The sequence below is a fragment of the Lutjanus erythropterus genome, chromosome 14 (genome assembly GCF_056507025.1).
Source record: "Lutjanus erythropterus isolate fLutEry1 chromosome 14, fLutEry1.hap2, whole genome shotgun sequence".
Classification (NCBI taxonomy): domain Eukaryota; kingdom Metazoa; phylum Chordata; class Actinopteri; order Lutjaniformes; family Lutjanidae; genus Lutjanus; species Lutjanus erythropterus.
In genome coordinates, this window is record NC_139330.1 from 17533853 (window position 1) to 17558541 (window position 24689).

The 24689-nt window shown below is 38.1% G+C and overlaps 1 protein-coding gene across 2 annotated transcripts; it reads right to left on the bottom strand.

Moving 5' to 3' along the window:
- Positions 1-3478: 3478 nt before the first annotated feature.
- cdhr1a (cadherin-related family member 1a) lies at positions 3479-17959 on the bottom strand. 2 transcript variants are annotated; one of them, XM_084736392.1, is made up of 17 exons: positions 17680-17957; positions 16790-16885; positions 16114-16259; positions 15970-16020; positions 15714-15803; positions 15172-15258; positions 14368-14484; positions 13582-13725; positions 11942-12020; positions 11764-11864; positions 11246-11449; positions 10331-10483; positions 9693-9857; positions 8569-8636; positions 6401-6629; positions 6062-6319; positions 3479-4617 (listed from the first exon to the last, which is right to left on the bottom strand). In XM_084736392.1, exons 1-17 carry the CDS (start codon positions 17756-17758, stop codon positions 4063-4065), a joined length of 2622 nt encoding a protein of 873 aa, XP_084592518.1. In that variant the 5' UTR covers positions 17759-17957; the 3' UTR covers positions 3479-4062. The 2 variants fall into 2 exon arrangements, with proteins under 2 accessions (XP_084592518.1, XP_084592519.1); XM_084736393.1 differs by lacking the exon at positions 3479-4617 and adding an exon at positions 5007-5425 and having other exon boundaries at positions 17680-17959.
- Between the last annotated feature and the right edge of the window lie 6730 nt (positions 17960-24689).

Consider the following 24689-nt stretch of genomic DNA (forward strand, 5'->3'; position numbering starts at 1 on the left):
ACAAAATATGAAAGTTCCCAGTAGTAGCTTTAACTACATGCACATAATGCTTTCTTTATTAGTTTTCTTCTTTAGAAAAGCAAGTATCCAATTTACCTTTTAGAGTCTCTGCTGCTTCAAACACATACCAGGGTTTTTGAACCCTGTGCATAGCTTTCTTTCATTCTAAAGCATCAATGCTCTTTGCAACTTTTAACTCTGTAATCCTCTATCAAATAGCCCCGTAATCCTGGCTGCCTCTTACATGGCATAATGCATGATCATTTGGGCTGCTCCTCATATTCCCTCATTTCATTTCAGAGCATTAACAGCTTGCAACACTGAAAAGTTTTTGTGTTCATGTGTGTGACAATTCTGACCTAAAATGTAGGTCTGCTTTCTCAAGACTCTTTGGGACTGTGCTGACCTAAAAACACATTTGTGAAAAAAGCATATGTATGTATAATCTGACAGAGTTTAGGAGGCAGTTTTTACTTTGTCAAATAAAAACAAAAATAATCCCCAGCAGAGTCCGCTCTGCGTCATCATAACCATGCAAACTGTGCCAGCTGAGGCTGCAGAAAGTTTGATGCCAGTCACACACATCTTGTCCATCCAAACTAGATCAGGGCAGATGGACTTTTGGTTTTTAGCCAAGGATGCAATATTGCACAAAGATGAACAAGTTGGTTCTTGGATTAGAGAGTGTAATCTGCAAATTTCATGTTTTATGTAACTTTGAAATAGCGTGCGTGTTTGGTCCTGATGTCTACACAAATACCCAGTGAGTGGTTCAGTGTAACTTCATAATTGGTAGTGCTCACATTGATATTGGAGCTAAGGAGAGCAAAAGGGCTTGTATCAGGATAATATATTTGCGGAACATCTGGTGAGGTTTTACTAAAAACAACAGCAAATGTAATATTGTTGTGTAAGACCTTCATACATGTCATTCTAACTCCCATAATATCCATATTCTAGTAGTTTTACAGGACTAATATTCAGTGTTTGGATACGCTGCTTTTTGCACCAACTTCTTTCCTCTGTTTTGTCAGCAGGGATGAGCAATGTGATTCAGTAAAGTCTCCCTTAAGGCCATAAAAGATTCAGGTCAGCATTATTTTGTTTGAGGATTTGGCATTGGATTTGTCTTTCACCTGATGTCTGTGGTCAGTCAGCTTCTCCTCTGTCTCCAAAGGGGGGCAGTATAGTATATTTGCAGGCTCATTTAGGAGGTGTTGGTCTTAAGCTAATAGCAACAAATCTGTCTCTCTCTGTGTTACACAGAGCCTTGAAGGCTACAGTCTAATGATCTAAATGTCCTGGACTCAGACTGCTCTAATCTTGGACAGTTGTTGCTGGTTGTGACCAGATGGGCTACAGTGTTTCTGGCAGCCTGACAGAGGAGGCAAAAGTACACACATTCTTCACCCAAGTAGAAGATGAGTAAAAAACAAAGCGTGGTAAAAGTAGAAGAACTGATTCAACGTCCTTACTTACATAAGGTGAAAAAGTACAGACTCTGAAAGGTACTAAAAGTATAAATGTAAAAAGTAGCCCTCTGAAGGACATTTTAAAAGTGAACTGAAGCTCTCCTTTTCACTATGGTCGAGTCTCCATCTTTTGTCCGTGACGTCTTGTTACGTGTTTTTTTTTCTTTTACATCTGATATGTGTAATATGTGATACACCAAGGAACCATCTTTTCTATATCTTATGGTATTGTCCCATCCATTTGTTTAAAATCATTCTTGATGTTGAGAAGGAGGGACGCAATCATGCAAAATAAAATAATCAACAATTCCCCTTAAATGCATTAAAACTAAAGAAACAGCCTGTTTTGAAAATATAAGAAGCAGAAATGACACATTTTTGTGTTAAATTGTAATTAGGAAAGGTAAAAAAAATGTCAAAAAAATAAATAAAAAAGTAAAATATAGATGAAAAATCTACTTAAGTGGAATTACAATAGTGCAAGTATTTGTACTTTGTTACTTCCCTCCTCTGCAGCCTGGACCAACAGAATGAGTTAAAATCTAAAATTAAAAGCCACAAATAACCTGACTGCATATTTATATAAAACTGAAAGTGTTAGAAAGTAACCCAGTATATTTACTCAGCTTTAACAGCTGTAGTCACTTTTCAGATTTAGATTTTATGTACAAAACCTGTGATAACTTTACAAAAGATGGCATTGTTATTGATTAAACTACCTACCTCTTAATGCATGTAATTATATAATCTGTAATGTAATAATATAACACTAACAGGGGCCCCTTTATATGCACTTTACCTAAATAAAAAACTAAACCCAGTACTGTACTTGTAATATAGCATTTTCACAGTGTGGTATTGCTACATCACATGAGTATAATGAATATACTTTCTCCACCACTTTTGAAATAACAAATTATGTTCTTTTATTGGTTGTAAAATCCTGACAGGATTTTGAAAGTTTTTTTTTTTTTTTTGACACAAAGATGTCAGTTAAATCAGATAAATAAGTAGTAAACAAATCAAACACAGTTCTTCGAATCAGAAAATGAACATGTCGTGACTGTTGCAGAACAGAGCTCTAAACAGTGCTTTACACCTGCGCAGTAGGATTAAAGGTCTTGCTAACGTGATCACTTTGGTTCCCTTCCCTCGGCCTGATCTCTTTAGTCAGTTCAAGTGTCATGAAATCTCTTGTAAGGAGCTTGGTCGGATCCCAAATAAACAGTCAGTCTCGCTTGTTGAAATCTGAACGACTTCATTCCCGACAAGGGATCTGGGGTGAGGAACTTTAAGCCACAGTGTGTCAAAAATGGTTCAAAAGGTGGAATCTATCGGTTACAAAATGACACAGAAAGTTCAAGCAGAAACAAACGATGAATGAATGAGTGAATAAAAACATGATCTCAATGATGAAATGATGATACACATGGCAGGATGACATGACAGTTTTTTTTCCATCACATGAACATTACATTATTGATACATGAGGAATTAAGCTGTTTCAGTGCATTTAATCTCTCTGAAAACACACACATGCACACACACACACACACACACACACACACACACACACACACACACACACACACACACACACACACACACACGCACTAACAATGAGGGACTTCCAAAGTCCATTCTTGACCTGGGAAACATCAGTCAACAAAACAAGGTCAAATCAAGGTCCATTTAGTGGCTTTTCTGGAGCTTTTGGTCATATCACATGATCTACATCTTCTTCAGATATAATTGTTCTACCTGAGGTTGCTCAATTAAAAAATAGTTCTCGAAGAAAACTAGAAAGACTCCCACATATCTGACGGTTTGGTCTGGAAGACCTTCATCAGGTATACTGGCCATTTTGACATTTTTGAGAAAAAATAGTTCTCAAACTGCAACACAGTAACATTAAGAGTGATAATTTTTACTTTTTTCTCAGTACATATTTACAGAAGTATAATATTATTAGAATGTGTTACAATTTTAATATATGTCTGATATTCTAGTACTGTGATCTGCAGTAAGATTAACACATCAAAAATAAGAATCAAGCATCATTTACAATTTAAGATTATTCCCTTCAACCAAAGGATATTTTAAATATGTTTACCGTTAACAGAATCATTCAATTTATTGAACATTTTCTTCAGTTATTTTTGGCTAATGTCCCCCAGTTCACAAGACTTAGTTTAATAATAGTAATAAAAAATAAACAAAGAGAAAGAGATGAAAAGTACAGAATGTGAAAATAACTTTCATTATTAATTATATGCCAATGTTAAACTTGGAGGTTTGAAGGCACGACAATTACATTGCCACTGACCATTAGATTGGAAAAGGAAATACTTGCCCTGTTTTATGTGACTTCTGGTCTAAACCACTCCCACTTCTGATCCTCTATCCAAATACAGATAGAGAGATAGATTATTTTGTTGGTTGAACAGATACAGATATGTCTCTGTGCACCCCTACTGTGACATAAAACATGTGAATTTATTCTGTGAATAATAATAATCTTATTCTGTTGCGTGAAAGCTCCGGCTCATGCTGCTAAATGGACCTTGAGGTGAGATTGTTTCATCAAGGACTAGTGATGTTTCATCCTCTTCTGCTCCAGTTTCATCTTGAGCTCTGAAACCAGTGCTTTGTTCACAGTGTCCTGTCTGGTCATCGCTGGCTTCTTTTTAGGTTTGGCTGCCACTGTAGCTGAGATGGTGGGTACCGTCCACTGCCTCTCTCCTGGCACGAAGGGGAGAGGTGGAGGGGGAGGAGACGGGGCACAAGGTGGGGGAGGCGGGGGCCAGTGTCTCACAACATTGCTGACGTTGTTGTTATAGTTGACATTCTCCACGACGACCTCCGGCTCCCGCTCCTCCTCCTCTACTCTGAATTTCTCTCCGGGAGATTCTGATTTCTTGAAGGGGTTTTTGAAGTTCCAGGCCTGCTGTTTCCGTCTCCTTCTTACTTTGCGGTTTGGCAGGATCCGGTTGGACTTTTTGTTGCGCATGAATGTTGCAGTGGAGATGATGACCGTGACTATGACCATGAGACTAATGACACCAGCAAGAATGCCTAGGATTTGCAAAGGCTTGTTTCTACTCTGCATCAAAAATGATCCCAAAGGCCCCCCATTGAGTTGGGTCTGTAAAAGAGCACAGGGAGAGTTCACTTCTATGGGACTGAAGTCATATTCTGTCAGACAAAGATTAATGTCTAAATCCTCCTGTGTATGTATTGTTACTGTGGTACTGCATGTATTCATCATTTGGCCCAAAGCATCATGTGAAGTGCAAAATACAAAACTCTGTAAAATTACTGCAAATCTACTGTCATAATACAGTTTGTATAAAAACTAGATATGTTTCTGTTTCCTGGTGGATGTTTGGAAAATTAAAACTAAAAAATATTATTTTACTTTTAAATTCATTGTTAGTCTGTTTCATATTTTGTCAAGACAAGATCAGAGAGGTTGATTGGGAAACCCATAACTGAGACCATCCAGCATCTGAGAGTGAATTCATGTGAAAATGAGAGTGAATTTGTTTATTTTGGTTGTGGTGATGTGTGAGTACTAAAAGAAAGTTGGAAAAATACCATGGGAAAATGTCAGTCTGTGTTGTGCTCCTGTACTCTTTTACAGACACAGCCTTGTTCTGCCACAAAATTCTTTGAAAATTGTCAGAGATTCTTGGTATCACAGAGTACAAACAACAGTTCTGCTGTGCTGTTGATCTCAAGGCAAGCTTCATTTATGACACGGGCCTCCGTATAATCTTTCTGATCTTGCCCTGAGATTGAATGCGGGACTTTTTCACAGAGTTCCAGTATATAAGAGTTGAAATGAAGACTGTCAGTGAAATGGCGAAGGTGACAAGGGTCAAACAAATCCCAAACACAGCCCCCGGACGTTTCCTTAGGCCCAAGAAGTACGAGACAAACCTGGATTTGATCTGAAAACATGACAATTGCATTTGTGTGAGAATCAGAATTTTTTTTAGGACTACAGAATTTGAATTGATAACTATGTAAACAACTAATGGCTTATTATTTTGCAAAAACACCCATTTCCCTTCTTAACTGTAGTGCTATTTATCCATCTAGATTTCCACACAGTCAGAGAAATTAAAAGTGTGCATCCTCCTGCACGTAGTATGGATTTAAAATCCGAGCACACCATGGAGCGTCTTTCTCGTTGGCATCTTTCACCTGCCTGCAGCTCTGCAGTGGGCTGGAGTGGCTGCAGTGGGTAAGAGCACAACACCTGCACTTTGTTTCTATCACTTTTCTTTGCTTCACAGTTAGTTTTGTCGTTTGTGGTGATTTAGAGACTTAATTTGTAAAGTTTACAGCCTACCATGCTGTTGCACTGAACTGAACCTTCATTCGTTTGACCTTCTGTCACGTGAGTTTTTAAATAAGTGTGCCAGCTAATATAAAACTATATCGCATGCATTTTTGTAAGATTCTGTCTGTTTTATCCTCCTGCTGTAATGCTCACAATGACGAGCAGATGTAAGCTTCCTTCTGTGGGATGATACAGTTGGCGTGTTGACTCATTGCTACTCATCTACTGTGTTGCCACTTACAGCTTCAGTGATGTCAATCTTGATGACTGCGGTGGTGCTGAAGGACGGCTGTCCTTGGTCTCTGGCCTGCACCACCAGTGACCAGGTGCAGTCTTTCTGCTTGGTGATGTTCTGAATGATGGCCATGGACTTTATGTAGGACTTGAGCATGATCTCCCCTGTCTCAGCGTTAATGTCGAAGATGTTGTTGTCCGGCTCAGCTTTCATGATTGCATACTCGATAACATTGTTGGGTACTTCTGCATCATCATCTACAGCCTGTGGAGATGGAGATGCATTTAATTTAAAAAGTAATGGGCATTATTCACTTTTTCTGACATAGTAAATCATATCAAATACCTCAATTTTCACTGGTGCTCCAATCACCATAGTGGTCTCGAGGAAGTTGTCATTGAATGCGGGCGGGTGGTCATTCAGGTCCAACACAGTCACAAAGACCTCAGCCAGGCTGTATTTTCCCTCTGCATCCTCCGCCTTCACATAGAAGTTATATTTGGACCTCACCTCTGCATCCAGGCTCGCCCACGGCTGCGTGTAGATGATCCCAGATACAGGCTGAATCAGGAACCTGTAAATGGTGATGTGATTTAGAAAATTTAATTTAGATTTACCATATGAATGCAATACAAAGCCATGTTTTTTTCCCCACACAGTGTTGTGAATTTGTATCTATTTTCTGATGTGAGTGTTTTGCTCAAGACCACGTTTGTGGAGGGAAGGTTAGATTTTGTCAAATTATTTGTCAATTATTTAGGTCACTGATGAGAACCCTAACTTAAAGGACGAGTGACATCTAGGGGTGAGCTGGCAGATTGCAAAAATATCATCTCACTCTCCCCTTCCAAGTGTGGAAGAGAACCTATGGTGGCCTTGAAACTCACAGGTGCACATAATATTATATTCCATTTCTGCCAATAAATCCCTGTAAATCTTACATATTGGACTTTTAAATCTAAGGCGTCAAAATATATGATGTACAATTATGCATGGAAAGTTAGCTTTCCAAGTTGTGTAATTCACTGTCCCACTTCAGACAGAACTGTTAACATACAGAGCGAGAGTAGAAATAGATTGTTTCACTGACTGACTTGTTTAGTTACCCACAGTGGATTTGTCACAGTGCAAGGTTTTCAGAAGCAAAGAACAGTCTATTTTCTCCTCCAATCCCATTAAAGGATTTACAAAGACAGAGTGTGAAGAGGCAAAGTTCAGGACGGCACGATACTGTGTACACTCAAGTATTCTGTAAGACATTGGTTCCCAAGCTGGGGTCCAGGACCTTCTCAGGGGGGTTGCAACAGTCACAGGGGGGTCTGCAAGGCTTTGCCTGCTCTGAGGTTGTCGAAATTAGATTTGGACATGTCAGCTAAAATTATAATTTATACAAACTTCTGTATACAAAAGTATTTAAAATGATGCATTTTATTTTGTCCTCAGCCGGTTCCTTAGTCATCCACACCTCTGTGAGCGCAAATCACTTATTCTTTTGGTGTGTGTGCAGGCTGGGGTGGGCTCCAGGGAAAAAAAAGGCTGCTATAAGATATCGTTAAAAAAAAGTTTGACACAGTTTCCAAATGGCTTTGACCAAAAAGTAAAGTCTGCACTAAGATAAAAGTGTTCTAAATCTCTCTCCTCTGCTTATTTTGGAAATCCAGGATTGTCATGTGACATCATATATCTCCTCTAATTCATCACCACAGAGCTCAAAATCTGTACTGAGAGGTCCAAAAATAGCTTCTACCTACATTTAATCGTACAAAGCAAGTGGTTTATTGGGAACAGATTCAACACGTCCTCACTGACATACATCTGTCTGTTTACTTTGCTGCTGCACATCACAAGTTCGTGTTTTCTTTTGCTTTACTGTTCTAGATGTTTTTCTTTTGGTCCACTAGGGCATGCTGATAGAGATGTGATTTAAAAAAAACAGTTTTTTGTGATGTGTGAGGCACTAAATTTGTACAAAATGTAGGTGATCTTTAGGACTCTATCTCAGGCAGGACTCTGTGTTATAATCACTGATGGGGAACAGTGATTTTTTTTCTCAGAGGTTAGACTGGAAATCTAATAAAAATCGAGTTCAGAGAAAATACTAGCAAATCCTTTGAGGGACTACAGTGCTTAGGTGCAATAAACAGAACCAAGTTCAAATGAAAAACAAGTCTGCTGTCATATTTCTGTACAGCTTTCAGGCAGATGTGCTTCTGCTGTAGGTGGTTTTCACAGAGTAGTGCTGTAGTCTACATATAAAAAACCACATTCAGGCTCAGATCCAATATTTGTCATTTAATTAAACTATTTCTGTTATATAAGCATTTGTGGGGTTTTTTCATGTTTTCATTCTCATTTGCTGGAACGTCACCACCTGATTTTCTCCTCCCATGTTTCACTACACAGGAACCAATGAATAGACATTGGAGATGCAGCTATTATAGATTTCTTTTTCTTTTTTTTTTTTTCTTGCAGAATATACATATTGAGTATTTAAGTTACTTTTTTATACTCACAAGTCAGCCCCTGATCCGTAGATAGAGTACTTCACATCACCCCAAGGTCCAGAGTCTGGGTCTGTTGCCTGTAAATAAACAGAAAAAAAAAATACATTATGAGTTTGGTTGTTGCACTCACATAAATTAGGTCAGTTCAACACAACTTTCATGAGATTCTTGGGGTAATCTCCACTTCTTTTGTGATTTAGTGCAATATGTGGCTCAGTAAGCTAAGGCATATCCCCCATTTCCTGGAATTATTTCAGGTCCAAGTCAGGCTTCTCTTTGCTTTCTACGTCATACCTCTGATAAACCTCATAATATTGATGTTAGACTTGTTTGTATCTCTTCAAAGCGAATGAGATAAGTAGAACTGTCTGTCTCATTGGACTCAGTAAACTGAATGAATCTGTGCTGGACTGGAACATGATGTTACAGAGGTCAGCTATAAAAAGAATGATTTTTGATGTCATAGGAACATCATCATCATCATGGGCGTCAGCTAATCTGTCTGTCTGCCGCTGCAGGGATGCCTGTTCGCTGTCTCCGTGTGTCCAAGGTCACTTGTTGGCTGTTCTTTTATCTGATTGAAATTGCCTGGGATCAAGGAAATGAGCCTCTGTGGTGTTCACGCAAGGGCAGGATTTATTAGCGAGCCTCCCTGTTGCTCTGAGCCTCTGCAGGGCTGATATGAACTGACAAGGGCGAAGGATGAGATAATCCAAAAAAACTGCTATCTATCTATCTATCTATCTATCTATCTATCTATCTATCTATCTATCTATCTATCTATCTATCTATCTATCTATCTATCTATCTATCTATCTATCTTCATGTTATTTCTGCACATATTTTTGTGCTGCAGTTGCATGTGCTTCTAAGCATTAGGGGGGAAAAAATCTGGGAATTTGGTGTTACACAACAAAATGAAAGTGATAGCCATCTGGCAGCTTACCTCGCCTAGCTTTTATCTACATGTTTTCACATATTATCCCAGCCCCCTCCGCCCAAAAAGTCTACATTTAAGGAATTACAGTAATGGCCTTCTTGGGCATTTTGTTCAAATCAGAATTCCTCTTTAGCTCAATGTGACGTACATCGGCGGTGGCATGTATTTTTAGACGGGATGAAGACTCTCTTACCGTGACGGACACCACATTGGAGCCACCGGGTGAGTTTTCTGGAATTCTGGCGATGTAGTAATCTGAGGAGAATTTGGGAGCATTGTCGTTAGTGTCCAAGAGATGAATGACGATGTCTGCTGTGGCGCTGAATCTCTCTGGCGTGTCAATCTCAACTGCAAGCAGCTAAAGAGGAGAGAGATTGGAAATAAATCAGTGAAAAAGAGCAATATGCAATAGATGCAAGGAAAAGAAATTAGTCACACTTTATTTTACTGTTCACTCGTAAGACATAACAAGCCATACTTTGTATCAAATTCGACAAAAAAATAGAAATAAAATGTTCTTTAATAGACCGTATTAGATCCTTTATTAGACTATTATTACACTTTCTTAAAGGTTAATTAGGGACACATTACAACAGAAATGTACTGCAAACTAAAGTGAAATAATATATCTGTTTCTTCCCCATTTAAAAACAATGTGTGAACCAGACCTACCAAGTAAAGGCCAAAATTATAAAGGCAGAGGAACATTTAGTCTATGGGTGACAGTGGGAAACAATACACTGTGCAATGTCTTTTGTCTAATTTGATACAAACTATTACTTGTTTAATGCCATTTTATCTGCTGTGGTGAAAAGGGTGTAGCGAGTTAACCTTGTACGTGAGGAATTGGTGTGTCTCATAGTCCATGGCAGCAGAGTCTTCTACTAAAATTGTGACTTGGGCCTCATTGAGAACGGTCTGAGGGACGACCCGCAGCATCCGTCCCGGTCCAATCAGTCTCAGATTGAATTTAGCATTTGCACCCTGCAAGAGCACAACAAACACCATCACATTATTCAGAGCGTCTCATTAGTGAAACATAACAGTTGTTACGTTATGCTTGCATGGACCTATTTATAGTAATCTGCATTTGTTACAAACAGACATATAACATAATCCATGTAGTATATAGCCCATTCAATCAATATAAAAGCTTTGTATCCTTTCATTATTACTGTAATGTATGAGAAATCAATAGGATATCAGTAGCAGCAGTAATATTCTTGGTGAAACATAATATCAGTGGACAGAGAGAACATGTCCTGATGTTGTAACAGTATTATCAGAGAATACATTTGGTGAACATCAGTCATTTGCACGAGGCTCATACAAGGAGCGGGAAACACACAGAGACTTGCATAAGCCAACAAATGGCGTAGTCAGGGAGTACCTTTTAATTTGTATTGGCTTACTTTCATTTTTTTTTGCAATTTTAAAGGGATTGTCTGTGATAATAGCAGGCTTAGAGACATTTCATGGAGAGACAGGCAGACACCAGACACAATGTTGTGGAACAATGACTGCTGATTAAAGCAGTTTCTTGTTAGATAACAAAGTAATTTGTCATAAAATGACGAATGACATTACATAACGGCCATCACTGTTCCTCTCTCCTGGCTAACTGAGGCGGCTTTCAATGCAATAATGCTGTGTCAGTGCCAAAAGATGACACCTGCTCAGTAAAACATCACTAAATATAGCAACTGTGATCTTTTTTTTTCTTTTTGACAATAATGGTGTCCCCACCTGATCAGAGTCGTTGACAGTGATTTTGAGCCCTCGGAGTATCTCTCCCTCTGGTGGATGCTCATACATGGTCAACTCAAACATGTTCTGTGGGCCATTTTCTCCGTAGAACGTAGGTGGATTATTGTTCAGGTCCACCACGCGGATCACCACCGTGGTCACAGAGTAGTCCATGGGTCTGCCCTCTGGACTTACTTCTGATGCCTGGACACAGGGGATAAAAAAATGATGCAGGGTGGCACACATTTGTCACATTCAGTCATTAGATGAGCCTGTGGGACATTATATCTTTCACAAGATCAGTTGTACTTTGCAAATATCAGTTTAGACCCAGTAAATACACACATGCTGTAAGTTCTGCTGCTAGGTTTCTCTTACACATTGGTAAAACAACAGCAAAACAGTCTGGCCCTTATTAAGAAACAGAATGGCTGTGCACTGGTAGCTCAGCTGGCGAGTCCTCTGCAGCAGCCCTAGTTATATTCCAGCCTGCAGTAGAATGAGTTACAGTAACTTACCTTGACTTTAATGTTAAAGATTTCTCTCTTCAGATACATGGGGAGAGTCAGCAGGGTGATACAGCCTCTTGTTTTATTGATGTGAAAAACACCATCGTCACCTGGTGAGACAACAGACTCAGAACACTTTTGTTTTATTTCAAAAATCAGTCTACTCTTCTTTGATTTAGGTGCTTACCATCGTCAAAGGAATATCGGATTGGATTTGGACTTCCTACATCACCATCTTTGGCTACAACGGTGAATATTTCAGATCCCTGTGAGTAAAGACAATCAGAAAGTTTTTGTTATTAAATCAAACAGGATTGATAATTAGCTGTGGGAGATAAGTCGTCATACTTCTCTAGTAATTGATACATGGCATATTTAGAGACCTTTTTAACAGTGACATGATCCAACTCAGTATTTTGTTGCATCACATTATCAAAAAAGAACTGATGATACAGATTGAGATTTTGCACCTTATACAAAAATGAAGTAGGGATTTTAATTGAATCACGCTCCCTGCACAGCTGGTCAAAACATACTGATCTCCACTGAGTCATCAAAGACACATGAAAATGTCAGCGTGCTAATTATTCCCTTTCAGATGAAAGTCAGAATGTGTAATCTCTCTTGCAATGTGATACTGCAATGACATTTTGTGGCTGAAGAGATAATGTGGCTCTCACCTGCTGTGAGAAAAGCTGTGAGGAAGGCAGTATGGACATCACTATAAATGCCAGCAATTAAAGGTGTGTGATATGAGATAATGCAGCCTCTAGTTTTGGGATCTTTTGATGGTTCTTATTAGAATTAGAAATAAATTACATTCACTATGTTCAGTTACTATGCCTTCCTATGCTGTAAAAATCAATGTGCCATCATAAATTATTAGAAAAGAAACATAAATAAATTATAAGAACTCTGTACAATGAAGCAAGGGATCATGCCCTTAGATGTATCAGGAATTAATGGATGATTTGGAGGCCAGAAACGTCCACAGCCACAGAGCTTCTGGTCTCCATGTCCTCCATTAATTCCTGAAAATGGACACCTTAAAAGGCATTATCCTGCTTATATCATGGTCACTTGCTAAAAAAATATATAAAGATGTTTAATTTATACTTTCATCTGTTTTGCAATCAAAATCCTAAGTTTTTCATAAACTGACGTCAGAGGATTAGACTAATACCTACAACAATCATTATGATCCCATACAGGTCTTATGCAATAGAAATGTTGTTCAATGACACTATGTGCAGTCAACAAACAGCAAATATAATTTGACAGTATGTTTCACAACATTAGCCAGCGATCCAAATGAATATCAAGATTTTTACAAACTATCATTTGTTTGTGAAAATCTTGATATTCATTTCACGCTGGCTGCAGCCTGAAGCAGCGAGCTGAATGGCGATTGGGATGTGAGATGATCAACCATGTGATAACAATTATCAGTAAGTTCAAAGAGGCAGTGTACTTTTCTCAGCTGGTATGTTACAGCTGCCACAATGTGATCTTCTCCCGCTGTTAACAACTTCGTCTGTTTCTCTTCTCTGTTGTTGTAATTATATGGAAGCTTTTTAAAGTGTTACTGTAACTTGTAAACTGAGGCTTTGACCACATCCTTGTCGCTGTGGTCACTCATTCTAGCCCATCAAATTAAAACAGTGAACAAAGAGTTTCAGTGGAACTACACTGTAAGTGCCCATTATCAGGAATTACACCCTTTACAATTAAATATTCACTCAGACAGTGGTATAATAGCTGCCACACAAACTCAGATCATGTTTATAGTCAAGCCAGAATGTCACTGAAGGATGCTTTCATACTCACCGGCACTGACACTTCATAAACATAGCCAAAATATGGCGTCCCGATAAAAGATGGTGGAGTGTCCTGTGCGTCGATCACGTTGATCGTCAGAGTAGCAGATGATGACATAAACTGCTCCTTGCCATTAAAATTACCTCCACCATCCTGGAACAAAAATAACATACAGTTTACATAAATCTACAGCACATTTCAAAAAAGACAAAACATAACATAAACAGGATATTTTACACTTGTTTAATGTTTTTTCTGTATAGTTTTGTTTTCTAATGTTTATAAAGTTTTATTTATACATATTTGAGTTTAAATGAAATTTTTAAGTAGATCAGGAGAATTTTACTTCCTGTGAAGACTAAACAACAAACATCTTAGTTTCCCACCATATGCAGTACCTCACCTCACCTTTTACAGTAAAGCAAGGATCACTGTCATATAAGGAATTTCTTTTGTTTTGATGAAGTACTTACTGTAAAGGTGCCCTGTGAAGGCTGTGCAAACAAACAAATTAATGTTTATATTCAGTGCTTCTTACCCAAATGAAGTGTGTGTGTGTATTTTGAGGCCTACCAAACATGCTGAATATATTTCCTTTCCTATAAAACATTTGCAAAGCTGATTTCTTCAGTAATTTTTAAAACTGCATTGTTTACATTTGCGTAGGTTAGCAAAAGGTCTTTCTCTTCTCCAGCAACGCCAACACCAGCATTGGAGTTTTTGACCATTAGAATTGAAACTAATAGTGAATTATTGCATGACAGAAACATGAATGAGTTTTGATGCACCAGTTACCTTTGCAATGACAGTGACAAAGTGTGTCTTTGTTTTCTCATAGTCCAGCATTTCTCCCGATTTGATGCGAAGGACACCACTGTGTCTGTCGATGGCAAACAAAGTGGATTGAGGATTCTGAAACAGAAAACAGGACAAAAGCGAGATTTTAAAAGCACACAGAGATTTGTATAAGGTCACATTTAGTAAAAGCCTGTCACTGAAACCTCTAAACCCCATTTTCCACTACTCACGTGAGATACCATGAAAAATGGTCAGATGGCTGTATAAAAACACTCAGTGGCCACTTGAATTAGGCCACATCTTATATAGACTCTATCTCTTTGTCCATCTGGATGTAAAGAGCCCATATGCTCCAGGACAGGGCAGGCAGGTGAAAGCTGCTGGTCCAGACCAGATGTGCACTGCCTCACTCGTCACTGTCACTCCAGGCCAGCTGTTCTTCGGTCCTAATAGTCCAAAGTGCAAACTAACATTCCCCACCACCCCTGGCCAAAGCAGCCCTCTAAGCCTCCAGTACCTGACACAAATGTAATTGTGATTTAATCCCCATTCTCATAAATACAACCACCATATTCAGGCACAAATACACACATGAGCATTAGAGACTTTAACTGATGTTAACCTCGTTATCAGTACATCTATACATTATTTATGTCAAATACAGATTAACATTAGAACTCGCCAGTTTCAGCAAGAGTTTCTTATAGGAGAGTTTGTCTGTGATTGTTTCTTATTTATATGCTGTATTCATTTATTGCAGAGGTCTGAATGTGTGGGATGTGAAGGAGCGGTGAGTGATACCTGCAGGTAGTAGGTGACTGAGCCACCTGAGCCCGTGTCTCTGTCCACAGCCTCAGCCTTGAAGATGCTGCTACCAGATGCAGTTGTCTAAAATGTACAACACAGAAAATAACACAGGTCACAACATGTAGGGCTGAAAAAATAACGATTATTTAAAATGATCAGAATTTCTACACTGTGTGCATGAAACAATGCAAACTCAAGGCCAAAAGAAGTGTGGGCCAAGAGTGTATTTTGTCAATTCTGGCCCCACAAACCCTGCACCCCAGGGGCAACGATCCACATTTGCCACAGCTGTAACAGCAACTGAGCCATTATATGACAGTCCACACAGTCACTTAATCTGTGATTGTATAGTCGATGTCCAAGACAAATATGGGTACCATATTCAGACAAAAGTGTTACTACCATCCCCAGTCTCCCCTACATATTTACATTCACAGTAATATACTGTCTTTTTTATTTGATGTAAAGAGTTGGACACTTATATTTTGATTCAAAATTAAAAGCTTCGTAAAGAATACGCTCATGATTTAACTTACTTCCAGTACATCAATGATTCCTGGCATGTTTTGGAATTCAGGTTTTTCATCATTTGCATCCATTACAAATATTGTGACTCTTTCCACAACCTAAAATGAAGAAGAAGAAGAAGAAGAAGAAGAAGAAGAAGAAGAAGAAGAAGAAGAAGAAGAAAAGAAAAATCACATGAATATATGCTGCAGTTTATTTTACTTTTGTTCGTTATAAGGGATGACATTAAATGGCACAATCGCTAATTGAACTAAATGATGATACCTTGCTTTTCCCATCTGTGATGCTGACAAGAACGTCAATAGAGTCTTGTTTCTGAGCGGAGATGAAAAAAACATTATCATGAAGACAACCAAAATTGATCATTTTTCTAACATATTGTCCTCTGGGGCAGATGTGCAGATTTACCTCTCTGTCCAGCTGTTCCACCAATGTGATGTTTCCAGAAACAGGGTCAACCCTGAAGTATTCTTTGGACCCTGGATCAAAGGAGAGGCCGTACCTCACCTCATGGCCTTCGGGGTCTGTGCCATTGAGACAATAGATCTGTGTACCTAAAACAAGATGTCATAATTGAGTGAAATTAGCCTCAACTGTTGACTGATTCAGACGTATCTGGAAGGATGTAAATCTATCTTTCAGACAACAAATTTGTTTGTATATTCCTTTTCTGAATTTGACATTTAAGACTAGTTCCAGAGGCAAAATTAAGCAGCTTCTGATGACCAATCAAGGAGGGTTGTCAACCCATTGTTTGGTTAACACTATCGTGGAGCAAACAAGGCTGAGACAGTCGTCAGCTGTATAGTAAGTATATTGACTGATAGAAGGTGTAGAGGGACAGCTGCACCATATTCACAGCCAGCAAACTGTCCCTCACATCAACAGGTGGCAGCAGCAGATGAGCATGTTAGTGTGCGTATGTACATGATGCCACACAGCATCTGTTCATCTATCAAAGTCTATTTAACATCCTGGACTCTCAGATATTGGCAACAAAAACATGCCATTTTGTTGATTGGTTGCTCCACCAGCCTATTAGCTTTCCGCACTAAACATCCTGCATGTCAGAGGTCGATCTCACCGACAGCCGTGTCCTCTGAGAGGCTGAACAGTGCCAGGTTCCCGTTCTGGCTGTAGGGTCCATTGTCGTAGAAATAGGGTGCAAAGTCTGCTTGTGCTGCGGACAGAGACATAAAACCACCAGTGAATGCTTGAAAGTTTTACATAATTCAGCATTAAGTAAGACTATGTAACTCTAAAAGAAGGAAACAACACAATACTTCTTTTACACAATTGGAAGTTGACTTCTTAATTCTTAATTAGGTACACTAAAGGCTTTTGCTGCAACAGTATTAGCCTACTTGGTCTGGTATGAGGAGCAGCTTATGATGGCTAATGTTTGTTAGCAAACTTAAGATAGATATTGCTGTTTAGTTCCTTATATGACTTCTTTCTTCTTTTGCCATAGTTATGCTATGTTTTAGTATTTATTCTTATTAAAGTTACATAGTCTTCCTTTAAATACGTAACATAAACCAAGTTGTCTCTACAGCGCTTACGCCCCCTGCTTTCTCTGTAACCTGGGATTACAAGTGAGTTACGTCAACCTCTTAAGATACCTGTTCTATACATAGACCTGAGATTTCTGGTGGTAGAAAGACTGCTCTTTTTTATTTATGATATCACAGATATCTGAATACTGTTATTTAAAACTATATTACTTTTAAACTTTCAAGTCATAAATCAAATAAACCAACCACTATGATAGTCACACTGAGTAGAAACTCAGATGGACCTAAGAGAAACTAACCAGGTTAGACTTGATATGAATTGACTGAAAAACAGAATAGAATTTAATCAGAAACTGAGAAAATCATCAGCCAAAGTCTGTCAAATGCATCTAAACAACATCCACAATCGGATTATAGCAACACGTCAGCCGTAAGCAGAGAATCAAGAAGTGCAACTTACCAAAGCAGGCATGCACAAACACAAAAACCAGTGGCAAATGTAATATCTTTACATTCTTCATCCTAAAGGAGGTGGTCATGAAACCGCACCATGAAGACGGCTCCGTTGAGAGTCCTGTTCATGAGATGCAGCTCTCAAGGTGTCTGTAGGCGACTGCTGAAGGCTAAAGGCAGATGCTCTCATGCTAATCCAATGACACATCTTAAGAGTTACTGCTGGGCCCCCTCACTCCAACTGGGCGTCTTTAACCACAGGAGATGGCTCTGTGTGCTGGGCAGACAAAACAAGGATACACCACAGGTTTGTAGATGATGGACAGGTATACATGAGACTTTTTGTACAGATTTAGTTTTTGATGTAGAAAAACAATTTGAATATCATGTCAACAATTTTCTGATAATGTCCAAATGCCTTAACTCATAAAAGAGATGCTTGTTTATGAAGGTAAAAAAGCTATATATCAATATATTATGACTTTAGAAATGTCAAATTATATTTGTCAGTTCGTGTTTCAGTGCAGGTCTACAGTATGATACAAATATTCACAATAAATAGTGCAATTATATTGAAAATCCTTACTATCAGGATCTAAACTTTCATAAATACTTTGATTTAATGACTTTTTTGTATAATTACAATCTCAGCTATTTTAATATTTTGCTTTTGTTGACATGTTATTGTATTTACAGTCACAGTCTATGGATTAATAAAAAGTCTGTTACTCTTTTATGAATTAGAATTTTGTATATAATATAGCTATTAAACCTGTCCCCGATAATAATTATTTTTCATATTTTACATGCTGTGACCGACTCTGTCATGGACAAAATAAAGGGATTAAAATCATGTAGAATCTATACTGGTATAGTGGTCAGTGTTTTTCCTGTTGCCATCTGCTATGCACTCCACAACCATCTGCTGCATTAGGAAAAAGAAAAAAAAACTCCACTATTTACTCAATTAATAGGATAATCATAAAACAGAGGATGATGTAGATGACGGCAGACAGTGAATGATCTGATGAGATTATAGTTCCTGTTGATGTCATGATAGAAATCATGAAGTGAATGAATAAATGATTATGACAAACAAGGTGACATTCTTCAAAGTTTTTCTTTTCTTTACTGGATCACACGTATCTTTCTTTACTTCCATGTTCACTGTATCAACTGTGTGTAAATTCTCTTTAATTAACCCCCCCCCGATTAACTTAATGTCTTTCTGCGACTTTTTGAATGGTATTTTGGGCTGACTGGAAGCTGGCTAATCTTCTTGTTTGATAATCTTATTTGGCACCCCCGGGGGAAACTATTGTAAACAAACGTTATATAATATTAACCCAGTGATTCTCCATTGGACTAAAATAATCTTTCTACAAACACCAACCCATCAATAGGTGACTCTATGTCTTCAAGTTTACAAGTTAGGTACATCTTTAAAATATTTTTCTTAAATCCGAACAAGACATGGGTGAATGCAACTCAAATGACCCAGTGATCCTCTTTCTATTCTCAAATATACACTTATTATATCCACTATTTTTACTGTTTGGAAAATCTACTGTATTATGATCGGAAAATCAATGTAGGATAGAAAAACTAAAAAAAAAAATATATAATATCTTAGTTATGATATTTTGCAATCTTATTGAAAAGATAATACATCATGTACGCAAACAAAACAATTATTTTGCCCTATGCACACCATTAAAACATGTTGCATGCAAGAGGATTTACATACATGAGTAAACCTTTTACAGGCCATTCTCATACTGAAATTAAATCTACTTTATAATCTGAGTGGTACTGGTATAATGTATGGACTTTAGCAGGAGCTCAGTGGCTGCTTGGTGCACGATTTTTGCTTTTAGAAAAGTTGCTGTAAGTTTCCACGCAGTCACAGGGAGAAAATGAGCAACACACACACACACACAGAAAGAACCAACAACAGTCACTTGTAGGAACATCAGTGTAGGATTTAAGATCAGTGATCTCTGGCAGCAGGTGAACTCCCTGCATGTACAATCAGACCTTTGACATTTGAAACCCGACATGTCCAAACAGCAGGGTATTCAAAAACACATCAGTGGTTTTTATGCCCTTTGCAGCAGAACATGCGCAACATTCACATGATGGACCCACAATAATATATCCACTCCAGAAAAGATCACCTGTCAGGTTACTTGTGTGTGTGTTGGTGGTCAAGGCCGTGGCTTCAGCTTTAATTCTCATAGTCCTGGCAGATGGCAGGACTAAAGATTAACCCACTGTGCTTTAATCTCTCCTCATCTTGTAATGCACAGAGCCTGTCTGTGGTCACACAGCCTCCATCAGACAGAAATGTAAAGCACAATTAGCACACATAAACGCTGCAGCCACAGACATGTTTGCAACATTGCGTGAGTTCACAGACAGATGATCTGTCATCATCTGTCATAGCGAACCTGACCTTTGTTTAAAATGTTTGAACCTGTGTCGTACATTCTACACTTAAAACCCGTCACTGAAGCTTAAACGAGCAAGTGTCTTTGTAGTGATCACTGTATAAAAAAAAATCATACGGATAAAAGCTCACTGCTCATCTGTAGTCATCTTCTTAGTTTCTAATCCCGTGCCTTCAATCACAACGGCACATGCTGACCTCTTTGTTCTTGTTGCAGGGGACAGAGCCATTAGGCTGCCCGTAGGGAAATTTCAGGGGGATGCTTATCACTTCTGCATGCATGTGCGTCATTTGATTTGGATTACTGTCATCAATAGACAAGGCCAAACCAGGCCAAATCCTGAAATATGTGTATCAGTATAAACCAGCCACTGACACGACTGCACAATGTCTCAAATCATGCTGTGCCTCCACCAGATGGGCCACTTCAGCCACGGTCCGACTTTAAAAGGATATCACCCTTAAAGGGTTTAGCATCCACATGAAAACAAACAAAATTCAAGGAATCAAGTGCAGCAGAGGATGAGAGTAATATGTTTTCTTCTTTGTTACATCATGAGACAATCATAAGAAAAGAGCAGAAGTCATCCTTCTCTGAGATGAAAAAAAAAACACAACAAGGAAGTTCTGCTACAAAAGCTCGGTGTCTGAGGTCAGCTGGCATTCATCTGCTGATCGTTCCTAGAATTAAATCAGAACATGGTGAACCTGCTTATAGCTACTATGCTGTAAATATCTTGCTTAAAAACATAGACTACTTTCAAACTAAAGCAAAGAAAGTTTGAGTGCCATTGTTTCGCATTACACATGCTTTAGATCTGCAGTATACTATTAACTTAAAAAGGTTTGTGCCCCACCTGCCTTAAATTTTAAGTTAATCTCATCTGAAAAGACAAATTGAGATCATTTTATAGTCAGTCATTACAAACAACTGAATTCAATGCTAACCTTCATCACGGTTATGTTTTCATTATTGGGAAAACAAGCAACCATAACTCATCTTAAAGTGAATTAGAGCATTAGTTCCCAACCTGCGGTGTGGCAGATTTAGATTTATTAGTGAAATTTAGATTTTAATAAAGAAAAAAAAAAGCCCTCCTCAGTGGGTGAATTGTGGCATAAAAAAGAACACAAGTGGATGGTTGAAAATGAAAACTCTTCAACAAATGAATAGAAACACAAATGAAAAATAACATGAAACAAAATGGTATGTGCTCAGTTATTTTATCATAATACCATAAATAAAATTCGATCTCTAAATGACATGGGATTATTACATGAAAAAATGTTTTCCTCAGCAACATTAAGGCTCGCTGTGTATGACCGTTCTATGTGGTGGAAGTTTCAAGCACGTTTTTTGGCTGTTTATCAGGAAGCGGTGTTGACACAGAGAGCTGCAAGCAGAATTAGTTTGGCTCCAGTCCTGTGCATGTCTCTGAAACGTGAGGGTCCATAAAAATGTCAAATGAACATGTAGATTACCAAATAACAGTTTATCACTAAGACGTCAAGAACATTTTGGATTACAAGAATCCCAAGTATACTAAAAAATACACCCATATATATCAAAAATCAAAAATCCCATATTATCTCTAGCAGTATGCATAATGTACAGTATTGGTAAAATTATCAGTTCAAATATTTATTTTTGGATTGATAAAAACAAAATACTGACTGTGTAAATCCTTTTTTAAAATGCATTATGAAAGAAATTGTGATGCTTACATGGAAATCTGAGATTGACCAGGCCAAAAATAGAAAGGGAAACTTTAAATAATTTGTAGTCTCCAGTACTTGTGTCACTGCAGGATCACTGTGTCTGTCAGAGCACCTGTTGTCAAGATACCCAATTCAGCTTTACCATTTTGGATTATTATTAATAATCTCTAGTGTGGTTTGCCAAGGGCAGAGGTTCGCTTTTAGTCCAGGTCCACTCTAAAACTAGGTCACTCCTTTAATCTCTCCATGTAGAGTATACTGTAGGTTAACAGCCTTTTCATTTCATAAACCTCACAGAGTGCTAACAGAGTGAACTCACAGAGTCATGAATCATGTAAAATCCTAAAAGATATGACACACACTTCTGCAGGAATAATCATGATATGACCACTGGCAGCAATCTGTTGAGGTGGTAAGATTATTTCTGTACATGTTAGTCCTGTGTGATGGGGCTTTGGACTGTTACTCCCCCTGTAGCCCAGAGACCTGTATTATGGGTTTTAACAAAACCTTGACACCTTAGAGGTGGTTCTCACTGGAACCTCATGGTACACATTAAAGAAATAAAAACACCTGGCCTGCAACAGCAAAATAAATGTGTACAAACTAGATACAAGTACATAAAACCATAGATACAATTTAAGTAAATAAAAGTAATCATAATGCATGTGTGAAAGTCGGACTGGCTTTTTTGTAAAAATGCACAAACTGAATATATTTAATATATTTTTAATTTATTGAATGACCCTTCAGTTACCTAAAGTCCCTCATCAAACAAAATCCACTTAGTATTCTGTAATATCAAATGTGCAGGAAAATAACAATGCAGCAGGTAAAAAACATTAGGTGCATCAAATATTTTTTAGGTAAATTTGACATGATAGTGATGTTCATCATGTTAGCTATTGGTGGTAAAATCAAGCCTGCTCTTAGGCAGACAGTCCCTCTCTAATACGCTGCACCGTACGCTACAGTCTTTTACACTGCTGCCTCCAAGTGGTGAAAAACAGGTGGTGTAAATGTGAAAAAAACAACAACTTTTTACTGCGCATTTACAGAGGTGCAGTGTGATATATTTATGATTGTTGATAAACAAACATATACAATAAACACACACACACACACACATAGACAATTCTCCATTAAAAAACAAAGTACATTTACTCAAGTACTTTACTTAAGTTTGAAATAGTTTTACTTTCCATTTCATGCAACTTTACACTTATACTCCACAACATCTCAGAGGCAAATATTCTTTGTGCTGCTATTCATTTGTCTGACAATTTCAGTAACTAGTTACTTTTGAGATTATAATTATTCATACTCTTCCTGTCCAGTGAAAACCACGTATCACCAAATTTGGTGATTTTTCTGATAAACTGAAGGTTTGAGTTTTACTTAATGGGTTGAGAGTATTCTCCTTTCTTAACCTAAATAAACTAGACCTCTTGGATCAGCTGGCAAATGCACCATCAAAAAGCTGATAACAGCCTGTTTTTCTGACCCCATGAGAAGCTGACTTTTTTTAAAAATACATTGTTCTCAACAGACAGTCACACTACAAACATACGGTGATCTTACAGAATATAATAAACTGCTGTAGATGTAACTATACAGCAGTATAAATTATATACAATTAGGTCAAATGTAGACATCTGTAGCAGTAAAATGAACCATACACATTAATGCAGGAGGAAACGATCTCACTAACCCCACCATGACTGATTTAGCATCAGCACAAGAGTGACGCAGAATCAAAAAGTGCACATTTTTGGAATAGCTGCTGTTTGTGTTCAATGTGAAGCAACGTGTCCTTCAAATTCCAATAATGTTGGAGATAATGGAGTGGTGATAGAAAAGGGCTGCGGCTTGACCTACAGTAGATGATGTTAACCTCCTGTAACCTCGCCACATAGCAATTACTGTAACAATGTCATTAAAATGCTCCCCCAGTGCAGGCGGACACAGTTCTGGATCACTGGATCTGCAGTTCCATCTGTAATTTCTGATCTGTGATTTTCCAAGGGAAAAGAGCGCACGGATAATGAAGTCAAGTGGTTTATATTTTACAAGGGTAACTGGATTGCAGTCAGGACAAAATTCCAAGTCATGACAAGAAACCTAACCTTTAAGAGGCTATTTAACCTCCAAGGACTACTGACTGAAGAATGAAGAATAAGAAACAACCACCATAGCAAAATATTAACTTGTTTCTTTCTTATTACATCATTAGTTATGTAATTCATGAGATCTGACAAAAAACCCAAGTGGATTATGATTGTTTTTAAAAGTTACAACTGATTTGCATATCATATACAAAAACAGACAAGGAACATGAGGAAATCTGTGTCTGTCTGCTTTGTGTCCCTACCCCTCTGACAGTGTGTGACACTTTAAATTAAGACCTATGGCAAACATGAACTCAGTCAATAAACAAACTGCAATGGCAGAATTTGGTGCTTTTGATATATTGAAAGCATGATTAAAACAGAAAGTGATGTGACAAACAAGTTCAAAATTAGTCTATGTTAAGTTTCTTTAAAGATGAATGGAAATGTGTTGCTCTGAAGATGTCCATGTAAAGAAGATTACATGACTTCATGCGCTTCAGTTTTCCGCATGAGATAAATTAACATAAGATAAACTCCTAAATTAACATGGTGTGCTTTAGTTACAATATCCACAACATGCAATTAAATTCTAAAAAAAACAACCCCCAAAAAAAAGGGCATGGACGGTATGTATGGGAGGCACTTCCTTTAACAAGGGGGGTCTTTATATATAATTGTAGGGTATTTTGGGATCACGTGACCTCTCTCACACAGGATGTCCCACGGAGGGAGAGCTGT